The sequence below is a fragment of the Ambystoma mexicanum genome, chromosome 4q (assembly GCF_040938575.1).
Source record: "Ambystoma mexicanum isolate Mex_15411 chromosome 4q, UKY_AmexF1_1, whole genome shotgun sequence".
NCBI classification, from domain to species: domain Eukaryota; kingdom Metazoa; phylum Chordata; class Amphibia; order Caudata; family Ambystomatidae; genus Ambystoma; species Ambystoma mexicanum.
This window is the reverse complement of record NC_090928.1, coordinates 971,124,758-971,143,886: the sequence shown is the minus strand read 5'-3', so window position 1 is coordinate 971,143,886 and position 19,129 is coordinate 971,124,758. Positions and strand designations below refer to the sequence as shown.

The window sequence follows — 19,129 nt, the reverse complement described above, 5'->3', positions numbered from 1 at the left end:
AAGAGGAGTAAAGATGCTTAAACCTCCTAGCGAGAAATATAGTCAATTATGGGATGTAGACAAGGTCTTGAGATTATTTTTGACATGGCCAGATAATCAGGATTTGACTCAAAGCAATTTCAGGAAAGTTAGCCATGCGCTTATGTCTTTTAGCATGTAAGAGATCTTCTGATGTTAGAGCTCTGGAGGTTAACAGGAAAAGTATATCCCCTAACGGAGTGACATTTCTCATTTCAAAGAGGACCAAAACAGGATTGAGATCTATTTCATATGAATCTTTTCCAAACCAACCAAAATTATGTCCAGTCAGATGCCTATCGGCATACGAAGATAGGACGAGGGAAGTAAGGCCTCAAGGGATAACTCAATTATTGATAGCAATTTGTAAACCTTTTAAAGCGGTTAGACCGGCTACCATAGCCAGATGGCTTAGGTGGGTGATGGCAGAAGCGGGCATAGATATTGAGAGGTATGGCGCTCACTCAGCTAGAGGAGCGATGGCTACTAAGGCTTATAACATAGGTGCTAGAGTGGAAGACATTATGAGGTCTGCGGATTGGTCGAATTAATCAACTTTTAAAACTTTCTATTTTAAACCCATGGAAAGTGCAACATCGTTAGTGGTAAGTAAGCTTTGAACAAGCATAATCCGAGCCTCTGGTCTTGACATAGAATTCAGATTTTCCACACATTCGTTACAGAAAGTCATAATTCTATTAAAGACACGGATGTTTACATGTCATGTTTCTGTTGATATTTATGTAATGAATCATACAGGATGTATAATAACTAACTATGAAGATGTTGTTAATGATCAATGAGTATACAGGTTATTACTAGATGTGGAATTTACGATTGACCCACCCTGTTTCGGTTTATAGTCACCTTTCTAATTTATGTTTCTTTAGGGACGACGTCAGACAGCAAACAAGCAGGAATTTGAGAATGGAAGAGGATATCAAAGACGTACAGAACTCATCCTCGCAAGGACAAAGAAAGAGGAGGAAGGGAAAGAGGACAGGAGTTTTGTTGCATTGAGGACTTGTTTATTGGTTTATGGAACTATCACATGGTCAGTTGCGAACCAATCGAAATGAACTACAAATTCTCAGAAAAACATGGCTATTGTAGTTTTTATTAGATTTGTATTCATATTCTTTGGTACGGTTTTCTTTGCTGCTGAACAGTAAAGTTGTAGAGTAAGCATAATCCTTCGCCTCCGTGTCTTTAATAGAATTATGACTTTCTGTAACAAATGTGTGGAAAATCTGAATTCTTCAGCTGAAAAGCGTTTTCCAAGTTCAAATTGTTGCAGGTTTACTTTGGGTAAACGTGGGAACCGACGCGTTTCGCCAGATTAATTTGCGGGACGCTTCAGTTACAAGCAGGCAGGTCATTTATGCGCGAGCCGGAAGCTACACGTTCTTGACCCCCGAGTGGTCAAATCATCTTCAGGAGAGGAGAGGCGAGAGACAGGACACCGGTCCCAGTGGTGAGGAAATAAAAAAAGATGGCGGTAAAAACATGCCGTACAGGAGTCAGTGGAGGTCGGCTTTCTAGAAAAACAGTTGGGGCCTCAGTGCCGACATCACCACAGTGGGTCACTGCATAACAAATTGCTTTTTACACCCGAAAAGAGCAGAATTTGGGGAAACGGTGAAGACATTTTAAACAGCAGCCTGCCAATATTTCTTATACCTGGTGTAATAGCATAACCTGTAGAAGGAACATCACTGCCACTTTTTAAAAAATGGGAGGGTTCGCCTTTCACAAAAAAGATTCTAAATTGGAAATAATGCCACACCTGTAAAACACCAATTTTACCCTAAATAATGCAGAGGCAGCATGTCCTGTAGGAGAGGACAGACAAGACCACAAGATCCAGAGCAGGCAGTCCTTGCAGAAACTGGCAGCTGCACAGAAGTTTGCTCATAGCCTCACCTGTACAAAACGTGCAGCCAAACGGTGGGACTGGCAGCTCCATTTCCCCATACGAAACACGCTCGTCCTGTCTGGCACACTGAAAGTGCTCCAAAAGAGACTGAAGAGGGTATCCGGAGGACCAGCCTAACAAAACAAAGAATCGTAGCCAAGGATGTTAATATTCATACACATTAATGGACAATGTACAACACAGTGATAGACTATGCTAGACAGTGGCCTCATAAGGCTTCCATACTCTTGCCTGATTTGAGATTAAGCAGCAACATTCTCTGGCCTTGGTTCGAATGCTTGTTTGGAAGGCGCTTAAAGAAAGGGGAGTACCGTGGTCAACAATATGTGGTGGTTCTTAGTTCCCCCTCCCCCCAACAAACTCTGCCGAGTACCAAACCAAAAGGGAGCGCATGGTGAGTTGGTTTCCAACACTTTATTATGGATTTATAATAGAAACAATATCTATAGATTAGTGACTGCTGCGTCTTCTGATCTTTTTGTAATGTCCTATATTTGCAGGATATATTTTTGTTAATCATTTTCTAAAATATCGCCAACACAAAATTCACAGTTGTGTTCTCAAACCATCTTTCACCCACATTACTAGCACTGTATAATTTTTTTTCCACTTTGTTCTACGAGGAGAGAACCATGGCTCAAAATGGATGTAACCGTGAGTACATACTCTTCAGCCTGTAGAAGGCACTCTATAAATGATCCACATTATTCTATGGCCCTCATTACCAGTCTGCCGGTATCCCGCCGGTAGCACTGGTGAGTTACCGGCAGTCTTGCCTTACCGTTATCGGCACCAACAGCCCGGTGTAGGCAAGGTCAGTAAGTTCCCATTCCATGGAGTCCAATAGGACTCCATGGAATGGGTTTGCCTCCATCACTGGCACCGGTAGTAACAGTGCCAGTGATAGGGGCAATTGGGGCCTGAAGTCCCAGCAGGTCAGGCCTGCCAGAGGTTCACTGCCCCCAACGGCAAACTCAGAGTATGCCGGTCCGGGGAAAATGCCGGATCCGGTATCAGACGTTTTACCTGCATTTTTCCCAGACCGGCCTACTAGTAACGAGGGCCTATATGTTGCAACACTGCAGTCTGTTAAGCCGTGCATGAGCAAGTCTCTGCAGTGTATACGGCAAAGGATCACTTCAACCAATTACGTCACATAAAAATAAAAAGGCATAATCATGTAAAGTTATTTAGCCGGGTTGAGACAGAAAATGGATATCGCTCTGTTGCAGGGAACCCACCTTACGAAAGAGAAGCAGGAAATAGTGTGTAGGAAATGGATAGGCACCACCATAGGAGCGACGTACTAAGCGTACGCCAGAGGAGTTATTACATGGATAGCACCACATGTCCCCTTTAAGTTGTTACAGACCACTATAGAGCCTGATGGGAGGTTGGTACTGATAAAAGGCCTGGTAGAAAATAGAGAGGTGAGTATTATCAACACATACACTCCAAACCAGGACACCGTGGGCAACTTCAAGACCTTATATAGTAAGATTAGCCCTTACATAGGAGGGGCAGTGATATGGGTGTGGTGGGGTGGAGGGGGGGGGGGGGGAGGAGGAAAGACTTCAACTGCACGCTGATAGATCAGATAGCAAGTTGGTGAAGCCCGCCCCCAGCAGTCAAGATCCTTGGAGCCCTTTTGGGAGATTTTCATCTAGTGGATAGATGGAGGATGCACCACCCACGTGACAGGCAATATTCCCACTATGCAGCACCACAATTCCTGCACACACGGCTAGACTATATGTTTGCCACATCGGAACTGACGGGAGAGCTAGTGCGCTCTGAATATAAGGCAAGAGTCCTATCGGACCATTCGCCATTGATAGTGGAGTGGCAGTACTCTCCACCCAGAGCACGGATACCGACATGGAGACTTAGACCGGAGGCCTTGAAAGATACAATGTTTAGAGAGACCTGAAAAAAGAGATAATAGAATACTTTGAACTAAATACGGGAAGTGCAAATTCGGCTGGCACATTATGGGAGGCATTTAAGGTGGTTGTGAGGGGAGAGGCAATATCTAAATCCAAGGGGCTACAAGACGAGATCACTAGAGAGTTATACGCAGCAGAGAAGAAACTGGAAGGAATTATGCTAAGGGGAGGGCACTCCTTGGAAGAGTGAAGGACTATTAGTAGTTTGCAACAAGATTGCGAGGAACTCTGGGGAAGATTGTGCAACTTGAATTACAAAAAATACGCAGAAAGACAGCATGCGGGGGGGGGGGGGGGGGAGATAAGCTGGGCAGGCTGCTGGCCTGGTTATACAAATGTGAGACGCCTAAGCAAACAATTAGAGCAATAAGAGGCAAAAATGGGCAAACACTAGACACTCAAAGAGAAGTGAAGGATGGCTTCTTGTAGTTTTACCAGAAACTGTATGCGGATACAAGCGGGGAAGCAGAAATGGATATATTAGACACACTGGAAGACATTGGCCTTCCCAAACTGGAGACATTGGAAAGGGAGACCCTAGAGGTCCCAATTACCTTAGAGGAATTAGGGACGGTGATCAAGCTCTTGCCTACCAGTAAGGCCCCGGGGGCAGACGGACTCCCTAGCAAATTTTATAAAACAGAGGGCGGAACTGCTCCCCCCGATGCTGGCAATGCTGAATGAAGCATTAGAAAAAGGGATATTGCCGGAATCTCTGAGGGAGGCGATTATTATCCCACTCCTTAAGCCTAACAAGTCCAGCATGGACTGTGGGTCATACAGACCGCTATCCCTGCTGAACCAAGACAGCAAGATACTTACTGCAGTGCTGGCGAACAGATCGAGACTGGTCATTAATAAAGTTATCCATCCTGATCAGGCGGGGTATGTCCCGCACAGAAACATATCTGATAACCTCAGCAGGCTCCATCATATCATTGAACAAACGGAGAAGGACTCACAGGAGGTGGCAATAATATCATTGGATGCGGTGAAGGCCTTTGACTCTGTCAAATGGCCTTGGTTGAAGGCAGCCCTACAAAGTTATGGAATGGGGCCAGTATATTTGAGGTGGGTGCATCTGCTATATAGCGCGCCACTGGCACGAGTCAAGACGGGCACGATCATCTGATCGGTGGCAACTCGGAAGAGGCACCAGACAAGGATGCCCGTGGTCCCCGATGTTTATTCTAGCTCTAAAGCCCCAGGCGATATATCTGAGTCAACATTACGGAGAAGTGGGGATTCCTACGAAGGAGGGGGCTACACTTATCTCAATGCATGCGGACGATATGTTACGTTGTTATATCTAAGATACCACGAGGAGAATCTAGAATACATATTGGAAGTGATGGATAGATACGCATCGTTTTCCAGGATAACAGTGAATCCCAAGAAGTCATGTATATTTCCCCTGGGTAGATATAAAGGGATACCCGGAGAGGAGCTACCGTTACTCCAGATACAATGGGAGACTGAGAACTTCAGATACCTGGGGGTCGATGTATATCATACACCCGAGGTCGAACATAAACAGAACACTGAGAAGTCAGTGACTAATATTGAACGTAGTATGATGTTCTGGGCCAAGCTCCCCTTGACTATGATGAGGAGAGTGGCATTGCTAAAAAAAAAAAAAAAAATACATTAAATAAAATAACAAAAAATAAATTAATTAAATGTGGTGTTGCCTAGGTTGCTGCACTTTTTCGGAAACATACCTTACATGATACCCAAGCGATTCTTTGTCAAGCTTCACAGCTTGTGCAGGGGATGCATATGGCACAATACCAGAAATAGGATAGCTCTGTGGAAACTACAACACATACGATAATGGGGGCATTAGGTTGCCAAGCTTTGAAATGTATTATCTAGCCAGTCAACTGCAGTATGTCGCCAGGTGGCTATCCGATGACCCGACACCAGAGTCTAGATTACTGAGGGCAGAATGCGCCCCATTCTTCTTGAAAGAATGGATTTGAATGTCTAAGGCACGACAGAAAGGATGCACAAGGATGTTGGGATTGGGAGGGAGAATATGGCAGAGAGCTTGCCAGGCTGTGGAGAAACCTGCCAGTGTTCCCCACAGATACCGTTAGTAACACTGACGGGGGTGGATGAACAATTGCGGAAGACAATCCGTAGACATTGGGAACCGAACGCATTGTAACGTTATGTGGCAGGATGGGAAAGTGGTAGAATTCGACACGCTTGTACAAACAGGTCTGCAACGGGGACAATACATCACTTACACCGGGTTGGTGCGGATGGTTAAAAACACATGGGCAGATACAGCGCTGGAGGGTCAGCCCGACACGGCCATAGAAACAATCTATGATGTGTCAGAGAGGCCATGAGGTCTCCCGAATTTATGAGATACTTATGTCTAAGGTTAGTAAAGAGATGCTCCAGCTAAGACGGGACTGGGAAGAGGGAGCCAGGGAGCCGGGGAACCGATGGGTGACAGGTTGTGGATGAGAGCCCAGAGATACCACAAAAAAAGTGTCTAGGAATGGGAGATTGCAGCAAACCAGTTGTATATTACCCATAGGGCGTACATGACCCCTCAGGGGATTGCACAATTTAAGAATGCGGGGATACAGACATGTCCTAAATGTGGGGAAGTGAATGCGGGAATGATACACATGTGCTGGGCATGCCCCGAAATAGGGAGGTTGTGGGGGGGAGGTGGCACATTGCCTGAACGAGAAAGGGGTTAAACTGGAAGTAGAATCTTTGTGGGCGTCCATGGTAGGAGGGTTTCCCAAGCCGCGTAAAATGAAACATGTATGTAAGCTTAATTACTTGGCCTACATACTACCCAAGCACAAAATTGCCATGGACTGGAAAGCTAATTAACAGACCGAGGGTGGAAGTGTGGTGGCGCGACCTTCAGAAATGGGTGGAAGCCGAGACTGGTGTGGAGCGAAGCAGTTAACAGGGGGGGCGACCCAGGAGAGACGTTGATGGCATGGAGGCATTTAGTGACCACATGTTTGAGACGGCTCAAAATGGCAATGGAGAAGATGACTCCTCGACAGGGGTAGTAGAGAGTACCCCCTTAGAGGAGATTACAGAGAAAGACGGAATGGAGTAAGCTTGGGAGGGATGGGGGCAGAGGGAGACGGGGAAGGGTTGGAAGTCATTATTGTTTGGTTATTTGGTTGTTTATGTTGTAAAAATCAATTTGAACTATTTTTTATTTAAAAGTTATTTAGCCAGGACCACATGGTCAAGTGGTGAAAGGGGTTTTTTAGGCCAGATTACCTGGTTCTACGATTTGTAATTCAGAAAGAAGGCCATGGGTGTCATTAAGGAGTAATGGTTAAAAAGTGGCAGTTTTTCGCGTACTTCAAGGTGGCCACCGTGGAAGCAGGGCGTATGTGGGCTGAGCTCCGTCTCCCCTCCCGGGCCGCAGCAGAAGCTTGCCAATTAAAGCACACTCATCGTGGCATTTGTGGGAAGGAAAATCCTTGGTTCGGCAATCGGAGTCGATCGATTCCCCAGCACAGCCAAGAGTGGAACAGCAGCTCTCCTGTGACGAGGCGCCGCTGGATAGTGGGAGGAAGAGAAGCAAGCAATGGCAGAGGTTCCCGCGCAGTGCCGTGTAATACAAGTCGGAGGTGTGCAGGCAGAGACCCGGTGAGGAGACCGCCCATCCGCAGACCGGTGCCAGGGGCCCTCGCAACAGCTGAGAAGGCGAGATACCAGGAGAAATGCGGAGTGGATCACAGCATGGACCCGGCGAGGAAAGGAAACAGCCTAGGACGTCCCCTGCAGAAGGCCGGCCTGGGGGTGCTCCGAGCGGGTCCCGCTGGAAATCGGGGGGAGTCATGCAGCCCGGGAGCAGCAACAGCGAGCAGCCGGGACGGTCGTAGCTGTGGAAGACGAGGTGAGCCCTGCCTGGATACACGATGGGACAACGGGAAAGGGAGGACACCCCTCTGGACCGCGGAACTGGAGACCCGGGTCCTGGAGGAGGCGGCGGCCCACGAGCAGGCGACTGCAGCCCAGGAGCCGAGGTTCCAAGGTGCTGAATTTCAGCAACACTCCGAGGTCGGAGTCATAAGAACACTGCCGGGGGGACGCAAAACATAGCACAGCGAGGAACACAGGCACCACTGGCCCTAACCTAAGCAATCGGACCCGCTCCCCTAATCCAAGCAATCGAACCCGCTCCCCCCCCCCCCCCAGTATTTGGACATAAAATTGGGAGTTGGAACACAAAAAGACACGGAAGAGGGGGACACTTACGGCTTGCCCTCCATCTGAGACTGATTCTCCCCCCCTGGGAGCCAAGGGCCCTGGAACACACAGTGGGGTGGCCCCCCACCTTTGAAAAGGGGACAACATCACTTTGGAGGGAGGTCGCACAGTGAAGGGGGCCACGGGCGACCCACCCTCTTTGGAGAGAACAGCAGAGGAATCACGGGCCAGTGACGAACAACGGAACTCCTACAGACCCCCCCCTTCTCCCATTCCCCCGGTATATAGAAATTGGGGAGGTGTAGGTGGGGCCCGGTACGGAACACTGCGCGACAGACCACACAGGCACGCCAGAAAGCAACCTAAGCACAGGCCCAAATGTCGTGGTTTGGGGAATTCCAGATGCAATTTATGGACTCAATGAATACACACCTGGAGTCCATGAAAAGCGAACTCAAATCAGCACTGCAGGAACTGAAGACGGAAGTGGCTGGGCTAGGAGAAAGAACAGACACCCTAGAGAAGGTAGTGCAAAATATGGAAGAAGAGACGCAACAAGTGGCTGAAACTCAGGAACATCTGGTCCGCCTAACGCATAACTTGGAACTCAGTGCGAAGATTTGGAAAACAGATCACGAAGATCAAACATAAGAATACAAAACATGCCAGAGATAGTGGAGGACAAGGATCTTAAAACGGCGATCCAGCAGGTATTCAAGGATATCCTAGACCAGGAAGAGGAGTAAGAAATCCCGTTAGACCGAATCCACAGGGTGGGGCCGAAGAAAACAGCAGCTCAAAACGCCCGCCCGAGAGACGCATTTGTGACCCTTACCAGGTATACACAAAAAGGAGCAGATCCTCAGGAAAGCAAGAGCATTGAACACATACGAATGAACGGGGAAGACATCTATCTGTTTCAGGATCTGGCACAGTCAACGCTCCAAAAAAGAAGAGACATGTCCCAGGTAACGAGGGAGCTGGCCTCACGTCAAATCAGATACAAGTGGACATTCCCCTTCGGACTGCTGTTCACATGGGAGAGGACACAAAAAAGAACAACATCAAGGGAAGAGGGTCTGAGATTGCTGAACATTCAGGATCAGGAAGATGAGCTACCGCAGGCCAGCGGCACGGACCCCACCGCCAGAAGGAATAAGTGGGAATGGAAATCGACCAACAGCTGAGACGCCCCAGCAGAAAGAAATAATCTGGGATGCACCCGGAAAACAGGAGCAGATAGCCGACACTGCTGCAAGATTGACACTCGACCGCTGCAGAAGAAGATTCGAGAGTCCAACCAACAGGTGCCGGGAGGGGAAGGGGAGGTGGGAGGACCTGGCTGCCACTGAAGTCATGGGGAAGGGTTTAGGATTCCCTTCAAAGTTATCCCTGAGAATATGTGAGGGTGTACGCACAAGGCGAGACGCCTGAGCGACCATAGGGAATCATGCCATCCTCAGGGTAGTTGGGGGCTAGGGGTGGGACAGGGCAACGCGCCAGTTGGGGGTTGCAAGACACAAAGTTAGGGGAGGGAGAGTAGAGGGCAGGGAACGACCGGGAAAATCTCTGAACATATAAAAAGAGGGAAAAGAACCTAGTGAAAGACTTCTTCTACAGAAAAAGGGATGAGGCTAAAAATACTGACATACAACGTTAGGGGCCTAAATCACCCAGTCAAGCAAGACAAAGTGGAGCAATTCCTCAGGCAGGGTGCCTAAGATATCGTAATGCTTCAAGATACACACATAAGAGCACAAGACGAACATAAAATACGTATTAAAGGGTTCAGATTCAACAGGCAAACGCACAAGGGAAAAAGGCTGGGGTGCTAATAGCGATTCCAGATTCCCTGCATGCGCAAGTAAAGTACACCTGGGGGGACAAACAGGGGAGATTCCCGATGGTGACAATAGCAATTGAAGGTAGGCTTCCTAAGGGATATACTGGACAAATTAGAACACCGACCCGCAGGGGACATAGTGGTGGGAGGGGATTTCAACATGGCATGGGATCCTTCCATAGACAGATCAGGACCTAAGCAAAAGGATCAGGGTGCCTCGTCAAAGATATTAAAGCAGAAAATTACATATCTCGGTCTGGCAGACGCATGGCGCAACATGAACGGGAAACAGAAGAGCTATACATACTTCTCGCATGTACACAAAACGGCCTCAAGAATAGGTTACCTATGGGTCTCGGTGGGAATCCTAGGAAAAATAAAAACAGACAGATTGACCCCATTACACTCGGATCACGCCCCCTTGTGGGCGTCCATTAACTGGGTTAAAAATTACCCCCAGCTATGGGCCTGGCGTCTCCCAGAAGACATGAGATCCGGTATCGGGACAGACACTCAGAGAACATATCATAGAATATCTGGCTACTAACGACCATCCGGATACAAATAAGGGAACACTGTGGGATGCCTTGAAGGCGGTAACAAGGGGGCACGTAATAGCACTCAAATCTCAGAGAGAGACGATGAGCCACCAATGGGAAAAGGAACTAGAGGCAAAAAAAGGCGTGATCAAAGACAAATTGGTTCAGACCCCATCCAGAAAACTCACGCGATCTTATGACACGTCCAAGGGCAATTGGAAGCACTCCGCACTAAAAAGGCGGAGAGGGCTCTCCTCCACACAAAACACTGGTACTACATGAAGGTGAATAAAGCCGACAAACTCTTAGCGAGACAATTGAAAGCTAAGCAGCAGGCACAGACAATAAGGTATTGAAAGACGAGTCAGGCCAGCTCAAGAGCCTAACCTCTGACATAGGAGACATAGAATCTATCAGAAACTATACTCTTTGGATCTCCCGAGAAAGGAGTAGCAAGAAGCCTTTCTAGCAGGGATAAAGCTCCCTTTGATAACAGAGGAAGACAAACAAACTCTAGACACGGAAATCCGATTAGAAGAGGTCCATACCGCAATTCAGTCCCTCCCGAAAAACCTATGAAGATATTCTGGCCCCGCCACTCACAGCCATGTTTAACACGTTTAAGGGGAAGGGAAACGTGACCCAAACCATGAATGAGGCAAAGGTGTTATACAAAAAGGGGAAAGAGGAACTAATTCCCGCCGCATATCGCCCTATAGCTCTAATCAACTTAGACGCTACGCTATACACTAACATTTTAGCAGCTAGATTGGTACCACTCCTTTCAAAATTGATACATCAAGACCAATCCGGGTTTGTCCCAAATAGACAAACTCATGATAATATACGTAGAGTACTTCACGTGGTGGAAAAAATTGGGATCAAACAGTCACCAGCGGCCCTGGTAGCCCTAGACGTGGAGAAAGCGTTTGATCGAGTAGAATGGTCCTTCCTATTTCGGGTACTCGAGAAAATGGGAATGGGTAAGGGATACATAGATATGATCCGTGCCAATTACAACTCCCCGTCCATAAGGATAGCAGTTAGGAGGCCTATCGGAAATAGTGCGATTGGAAAGCGGGACGAAACAAGGATGCCCGCTCTCCCCCCTCCTATACGCAATCTACCTAGAACCCCTTCTGGCAAAAATCAAAGACATCCCGGATATAAAAGGGATAGAAGTGGCGGGACAGGCACACAAAGTGGTAGCGTATGCAGATCACATGCTAGTGGCACTGGGGGACCCAAAGAAATCGCTCCCGCATTTAATGGACGTTATAGAATCTTTTGGGGACATTTCTGGGCTAAAAATAAACAGGCAGAAATCTGAAATTCTGATCCTGGCAGGGAATAAAGAAGAAATCCGAGCAACCGCATCGGCACTTTAACTGAAATTGCGACGACGGGAATCAAATATCTGGGAATCACGCTCACAGGAAGAATTGTATGCCCATAACTACCCACAACTCTTAGCTAATATTAAAAATGGCCTACTAAGCTGGAACCCGTTGACAACATCCTGGTGGGGCAGAATTACAGCGGTAAAAATGACAACATTCCCAAAATTAATGTACCTATTCCAAGCCCTTCCGATAAGGCTTCCCCCAGTGTTCTTTAAGTCTCTCACTAAGATGGTCTCAAATTATGTATGGCAAAACAAAACCCCAAGAATCTCAAGCGCGGTCCTGACGGCACACAGAAGGGGGGGTGCGCCTTACCACATTTTAAGAAATACTATGAAGCCGCTCAGCTCTGGGTGCTGAAGGAATGGATTCTGGAAAATGGGGAAGAAATCTGGGAGGCGCAGGATAGGGCAGTAGCAACAACCTCCACCAGACATCTGTTATGGATCAACAAAAGATTCAGACACGTTAATACACATCAGTGAGATAATGAAGGCAGCATTGGGGATGTGGGATGACGCTATAAAAAAAAAAAGAAACTTTAACTAAAGACGCAGCCCCTTTTATGCCACCGTTTGGAAACCCAGAATTCCCACCAGGAATGGAAAGGGGAGCATTTCGAAAATGGGAGGAAGCAGGGTGCAAGATGATAGGAGATATGCATCAAGATCAGCAGATAAGGTCATTTGAGGAGTGCACAACACTACTGAACTTAACTTCCAAAGACTGCTATGAATATCAACAAGTTCACCATTGGCTTAGTTCACCCCGCATAAAAGAAGCTGCGTCCAGGGACTTGACTCCCTTCGAAACTTATATCATGACACACACAGGTACGCACAAGTTCGTCTCCAATACTTACAAATATGTAAATGCGCAAGCAGAACCAACCACTTGGCAATACATGAAAAGGTGGGAGAAATCCCTGGGACACACGCTCCCTAGGGAACGATGGGAATACATATGGCGCATGATACCAAAACTGACGAGAGCCATCCATCCAAACTAGAGAAATGTGGGCAAAAGTATGCTGCAATGGCATTATACCCCGGAGAGACTGCACACAATGTATCTGAACTCCACAGATAGATGCTGGAGGGAATGCAGTGGGAAAGGTGACTGGCGACATATATGGTGGGAATGCCCAAGGCAGAGTCCATTTTGGGAAGAGATTAAAGCCCAAATGAAAAAGAATTCCCAGGGATTGAACACATAGGAGACGAAGTGTGGCCGGGGGGGGCTATGGGATGCAAGGGATAAACAGCTCAACGTCACACAGAAAAGTAACTTCGTGGGCCTTTTGAGAGGGGCATGGCTGGAAATAGCATACAAGTGGAAACAAATATCCCCACTGCTCGCAGTGAACTGGACGAGAAGGGTGTGGTCTCATATGGCCATGGAACTACTAACATACAACATTCAAGGAGCACACGAAAAGTTCGCCAACGATTGGCGCTTGGTTCTCGAGTACCTCCAATCAGACTACAAAGAAAAATGGTGCCCACACAAAATAAGGCTACTGGACCGGTGAAGGGCGTAAGAAACTTCCCAGAGAAGACGTGCAGGTCAGACAGTACCCGGTAAGGGGGGGTGCACGGGGGATGTTTGATAATGTTATGTTGTTTAGAAACACCACATGTGAAAAAGCAATACAAAAATATTTTTTAAAAAAAGAAAAGTGGCATTTGCTCACTTTTTACAACCAGCATACTACGGGTTTGGAGATAAAGTGGTGAAAAAACCTGGACTGCAGGTATTTTCTCCACTTAACCTCCAAAAACTGGAGGAATTACCACAGGCTGCAATTTCAACATATCTTCAATAGAGTCCTGGGAGACTCCATAAATGGCGATTAACATGTTGCCAGCATTTGCAATCAGGAAAATGTGCCACTGACACGAGAGACAACACTAACGACAGCCCATATTGCCTCCCGTCCCACTTGTCAACCTCAACATAGAAAACTAAGATTCCTTCTGAAACTGAAAAAAAAAAACAAAAGAAAAGGTGGGAGGGGGGAATGTGCATCTACAAAAGGATTACAGGTCAATTCATCAAAGTAGCTGGATTAATAGGTGTAAAATCAGCAACCTGCACCCATTTACCATGACTAACAATTTGAGAAACCGACTGCTGGTGAAAAACAAAATAAGCCTACACATCATTTAGCAATTCATTAGTGTGGCGTGTTCAGACACATACAACAGCATATACTATTCGACCCGTTTTCTGTACATTTCATCGCAATATGGAGGGCTGGGGGGGGGGGGGGGACTGCCGCCGCATTCATTTGCACTTTAGTGCACAAAAAACAGATCAGAGAAATCGAATTCGCAGTGATGGACTCAATGTTGTTCATGCAGGTCCAATAAAACAATTATCATGCCAAGTAAATACAGCACTCTCTTAGGTCAGGAGTCTGAAACCTTTAGCTCTCCAGATGGTTTGGACAACAAATTCCATCAACCCATGCTAGTATATTTAATGAATAGTGATCAAGGGAGTTGTAGTCCAACATCTGAGGCTGCATGTTTTAGACATCTGTATTAGGGGCATGCAGATAGAATAAAGACACAAACTATGGGCCTGTTCATAATGGGCACAAGTTCTGCCGCCATGCTCCTGAGAAGAAAAGCTTACTGACCACAAGGTGAGAAGATCCAATCGCCTTTGCTCATGGGTAAGCAAATAAATATCTGTCCTGGTCTACAGGGTTATACTTCCCAGGACATAAGTGGTATATCAGAATGTTTAGCCCCACAATAGTCAGCTACGTGAAAAGTAACTGCTGACATTGTTAACGCCAGTAATGCTGACTAATGGCGACTGGTCATTGAACTCAATTCCTTTATTTGCACACACTAAAAAAATAAAAATTAAAAAATGTTTAAATTTTTTTTTTAAAAACACACTTGCAGATCTGAGCGCCTGTATTGTCCAAAGGAAGATATGAGGTTTCTGCTGGTGTTTAAGCTTGTGCCATTTTGCTCCTTTACACAACATTGACATTTCATTTCCCCTAATATAAATATTGCTCTTTATCAAATCAAGGATGCAGCAGCTACACAGAGTGAAGCCCATGTCTGCAGTGGTCACCTGGCTACCCTCTGATCTCGGGCCCCCTCCCCGCTGCACCCCTGCAGTTGGGGGCTGTTTTTGTATCCCTACAGTCCCCAACAGCTCTTGACACTTGATGTCTGCACTTACCCCTGCACTTGCCACAAGCTGGCAGCACTTTTTACCTATTGTTTTATTTATTACTGTTTATCCTATGTACTGCACTGCCACTCCACACTTTCCCTTTCCCCTCTCCCCTGCACTTGTGCAATCTCAATGTCACCTGGCCTAGTAAAATCGTGGTCTCCGTCTTCCCTCTGTTCCCCCTCCCTCGCCTCGTCGCGACTTGAAACACTGGTGTATAGGCGCGTTATAAATACCATGGAGGGAAGGACTGCTGGCGTAGCCAACGCTTGACATTGGGACATCCTCTCCCCATACCTACATTTGCAGATATCAACCACTCTGCACTGCACATTTATTTACCAACAACACTGTACATCACCTGCCTTGGATTCTTTCTTTCAGATATATTAAATCTGCAGAGGGGCCTGCATTCTAATTAAGCTTGAAGGATTACAAAATGGACTAATGAACTCTCCTGGTCCATGGTCCGACACCTCCATCCAGCTCTGGCTTGTTCATGCAACCGCAGTCTACATTCTTAGACTTGTAATGACTTTCCCACTGTGATGTTCGCCTGCCGGGCACGGCAGGCGTGATGGATGCGAGGTGAGGGCCTCGCGCGGGGCTCGCGCTGTTCTCGCGGGGGCGGCGCAGCAAGTAATCACAGGACCACACTCGTAGCTGCATAAACCCGGACTGGCGTTAAGACGCCAGTTCCGGTGATACCTTTATTTCCACCTCCTTTCCTAGTGTGTCACGTGACCCTGCGTCTCGGGACACGTGACACCACATTCCTCCCCAACTTGGAGGCAAAACTCTCACGGGTTAACATCAACATTTTATATCGAGTCTTACTTCTGAGTAGGTGAAGGTCTCTGTCTCTGCTGCCGTCTTCTTTGGCTTACTTCGTCCACTACATACCCTTGAAGGCGGGAAGATGGTCTGGGCTTTTCTCTCAGACTGTATCAGGTGCTTCTTTCTCGTGGCGCGTTTTCCGTGGCGGCCTCCACTTCACCATTTGCTTCTTCCGGCGCTTCCGTGGCGTGGGTCTTTGGGGTGAGTGCACTACTTCTTCCCTTTGGGGTGACCGTTGCTCTTCCCACATTTCTTGGGGCACTTTTCTGAAATGGGAGACGTTTCTGGTTACAGTCTCTTTTCCGCGGGTTGCCGTAATCATGCTGTGGTTGGTGGTCGTGACGGTCCACGGGCGTGCTTCGAAATTGAGGGACATTTTCTTCGGTGGTGCCCGGTTCCTGACGAGGACTGCGTCACCCGGGTTTATTTCTCTGTGATGTGCTCGTCGAGCAATGCTTTCTCGCTCGTTGTGTTTTTCCCGTCTTGCTTCTATCTCGATGATGTCTGGGTCTGGCGCTGTCCAGTCTGGGTGTATCGGTAGTTCTGCCTGGATGGGAACTCCAAACATGAGGGCTGCTGGACTGACTCCTGTGGCTGAGTGTGGGGTTTGTCGGTGTGTCCTCAGAAATCGATACACAGCCTTCAACCAGGGGTGCCCTTGTTCTTTGGCAATCCTGATGATCTTGTTCAGTGATCCCATGAAGCGCTCTGCGTCACCATTCGCTTGAGGCCATCTTGGGGTGATGCGTTGATGTTTAACGTTGACCTCTTTGAAAAATTCTCTTAGTTCTTGACTGGCGAACGATGGGCCATTGTCACTTTTCATTTTCCTGGGAATACCATGTGTGGCGAATATTTTCTCCAGTGTGAGGATGGTGGTTTCTGCGTTTGTCGAGGCAACATGCTCTACTTCAGGGTATCTGCTAAACTCATCTATTACCACTAGCAGGTATCCTTCTCCTGCGATGGTGAAGTGGTCCATACTGACGGCATCCCATCGTTTTTGGCTTCGGGGAGCGCAGCTGATTGGTTCGGGGTTTTCTGGTCTCCGTGAGGCTTGGCATGCTGTGCAGGATTCTACTAGTTCAGTAATTCTCTGGTGCATGTTTGGCATCCACATTCGGGATTTTAGGTAGGCGGTCGACTTGACGATCCCTTGGTGTCCGCTGTGGGCCAGCTTGAGCGCCCTGTCCTCGAGGGATTCTGGCAATATGATCCCGTGTCCTTTCAGCATTACTCCTTCGGGGGCTACAGAGAGTTCATGTCTGATGCCGAACAGGGCCCTGAGTTTGGCTTGGGCTTTGGTTGTTCGGTGAGACATTGACATGAGGTAAGTCTTCCAGTTTCCTGACTGTATGGCTGCGGCCGTATGTTTTAGGACTGTGTCCTCTGCTGTTTCTTGTACCACTTCCTGCAGTGTCAAGGCTCGTGGTCGGGCGCACGCTATCACGTGACAGACGTGTTCTTCTGTTTCTGTTGCATGGTGCTGTTCTTTGTCAGTGGCTGGCCGCGGATGGCGGGACAGGTAGTTTGCCGGGTTGTCCGATCCTGGGCGGTATTCTACTTCAATGTTGTAAGGTTGCAGCTGCAACATCCACTTTTCAATGCGGGCTGGTGGATGTGGGGCGGAACCTCGGAATATCGGGACTAGGGGCTTGTGGTCGGTGAAGAGTTTCGCCTGTTTCCCTAGCAGGTAAACTTTAAAGTGGCGACATCCCCACAGAATAGCCAGGGCTTCTTTTTCGATATGTGCGTAGTTTAGTTCAGGTTTGGTGAGGGGCCTGCTGGCAAACGCGATTGGGAATATCGTGCCATCTTTGTCCGTTTGGGTCAGTACGGCTCCTAGGCCAACTGGGCTGGCGTTGACGAGAAGTTCGGTCTGTCGGTCTATGTTGAAGAACGCCATGGTGGTGGAGGCGGACAGGGAGTCTTTTATTTGTTGAAAGGCCTGTTGGTGAACCTCCGTCCACTCCCACTTTTGGTCTTTCTTGGTTAGCTCTCTGAGTGGGCTGGCGATGCTTGCAAGGTCAGGGATGAACCGTGCACAGTAGGTGGCCATTCCCATGAAACTTCTCACTTCTGAGGCCGATTGTGGTGGTTCAAATTCTTTTATGTCTTGTACCTTTGATGGATCTGGGGACACTCCTGCTGCACTGAATATGTATCCGAAGAAACAGAGTTCCTTTTTGTTGAATTCGCATTTGTCTGCGTTGAGGGTCAGTCCGGCATCCTCGAGTCTCTTTAGGACTGCTGCTAAGCGTTGGTGGTGGTCGTCTTTGTTCGATGCATATACGAGGATGTCGTCACTGATGTTTGTGGTCCCCTCGAGTCCTGTGATGACTCTCCGGATCTCATGCTGGAATACTTCCGCCGCCGATGATATCCCGAAGTTGAGTCTCTTGTATCTCATCAGGCCAAGATGGGACGAAAATGTTGTGATGTATCTGGATTCTTTTGATAATTTCAGCTGGTGATAGCCGGACCGGAGGTCGAGCTTGCTGAAGATCGTCGCTCCCGTGAGGTCCACGATGAGCTCGTCGATGGTGGGAGTGACATGGCGTTCACGGCCGATGGCTATGTTGGGGAGCCGCATGTCGATACATATCCTTACCGCGCCTGGTTGTTTTGGTTTCTGGGCTACTACCATCGGCGAAACCCACGGGGTTGGTCCAGATGTTTTCTCGATGATTCCTGCGTTTTCGAGCTTGAGTAGTTCCTTTTCTACGGCCTCTCTCAGATGGAATGGGATTCGCCTGTGCCGTACTGCTTTGGGTTCGATGGTGGGGTCTATGTGTAGCTTGACCGTTCTCCCTTTTAGGCGCCCGATGCCTCGGAACAGTTTTTTGTGTCGCCCTAAGAGGTCGTGTAGTTCATCGTGTTGCGCACTGAATGCGAAGTGTATCAGCTCCAGCTTTTCGGCTGTTTTGCAGCTTAGGAGGGTTTCGCACCCAGCATCTACTACGTATATTTGGGCCCGGCAGCTGGCGTTACTGTGAGCGAAGTTGGATTTGAACGATCCTCGCACGGGCAGGGGTTTCTTTGATCCATAGGCGTATAGCCTGACTTTCCTCTTGAGGAGCTCTGGTCTGGGGTTGAGACTGTTGAATGCTGTTACGGGCATGACATTTACTGTGGCACCGGTGTCAATGATTACTTTCAGTGGGTCTCCATTGGAGAGGATGGTGCATGTTGGTCTCCTC

At 47.9% G+C, this 19,129-nt stretch overlaps 1 protein-coding gene across 1 annotated transcript in view; it reads right to left on the bottom strand.

Moving 5' to 3' along the window:
• The window catches only part of DTL (denticleless E3 ubiquitin protein ligase homolog), a 135,423-nt gene that overhangs the window by 104,072 nt on the left and 12,222 nt on the right, over window positions 1-19,129 (bottom strand). Inside the window, exon 2 of the mRNA XM_069608528.1 lies at window positions 1,942-2,067. Coding sequence (XP_069464629.1) covers window positions 1,942-2,067 — 126 coding nt within the window. The remainder of the gene's footprint in view (window positions 1-1,941; window positions 2,068-19,129) is intronic.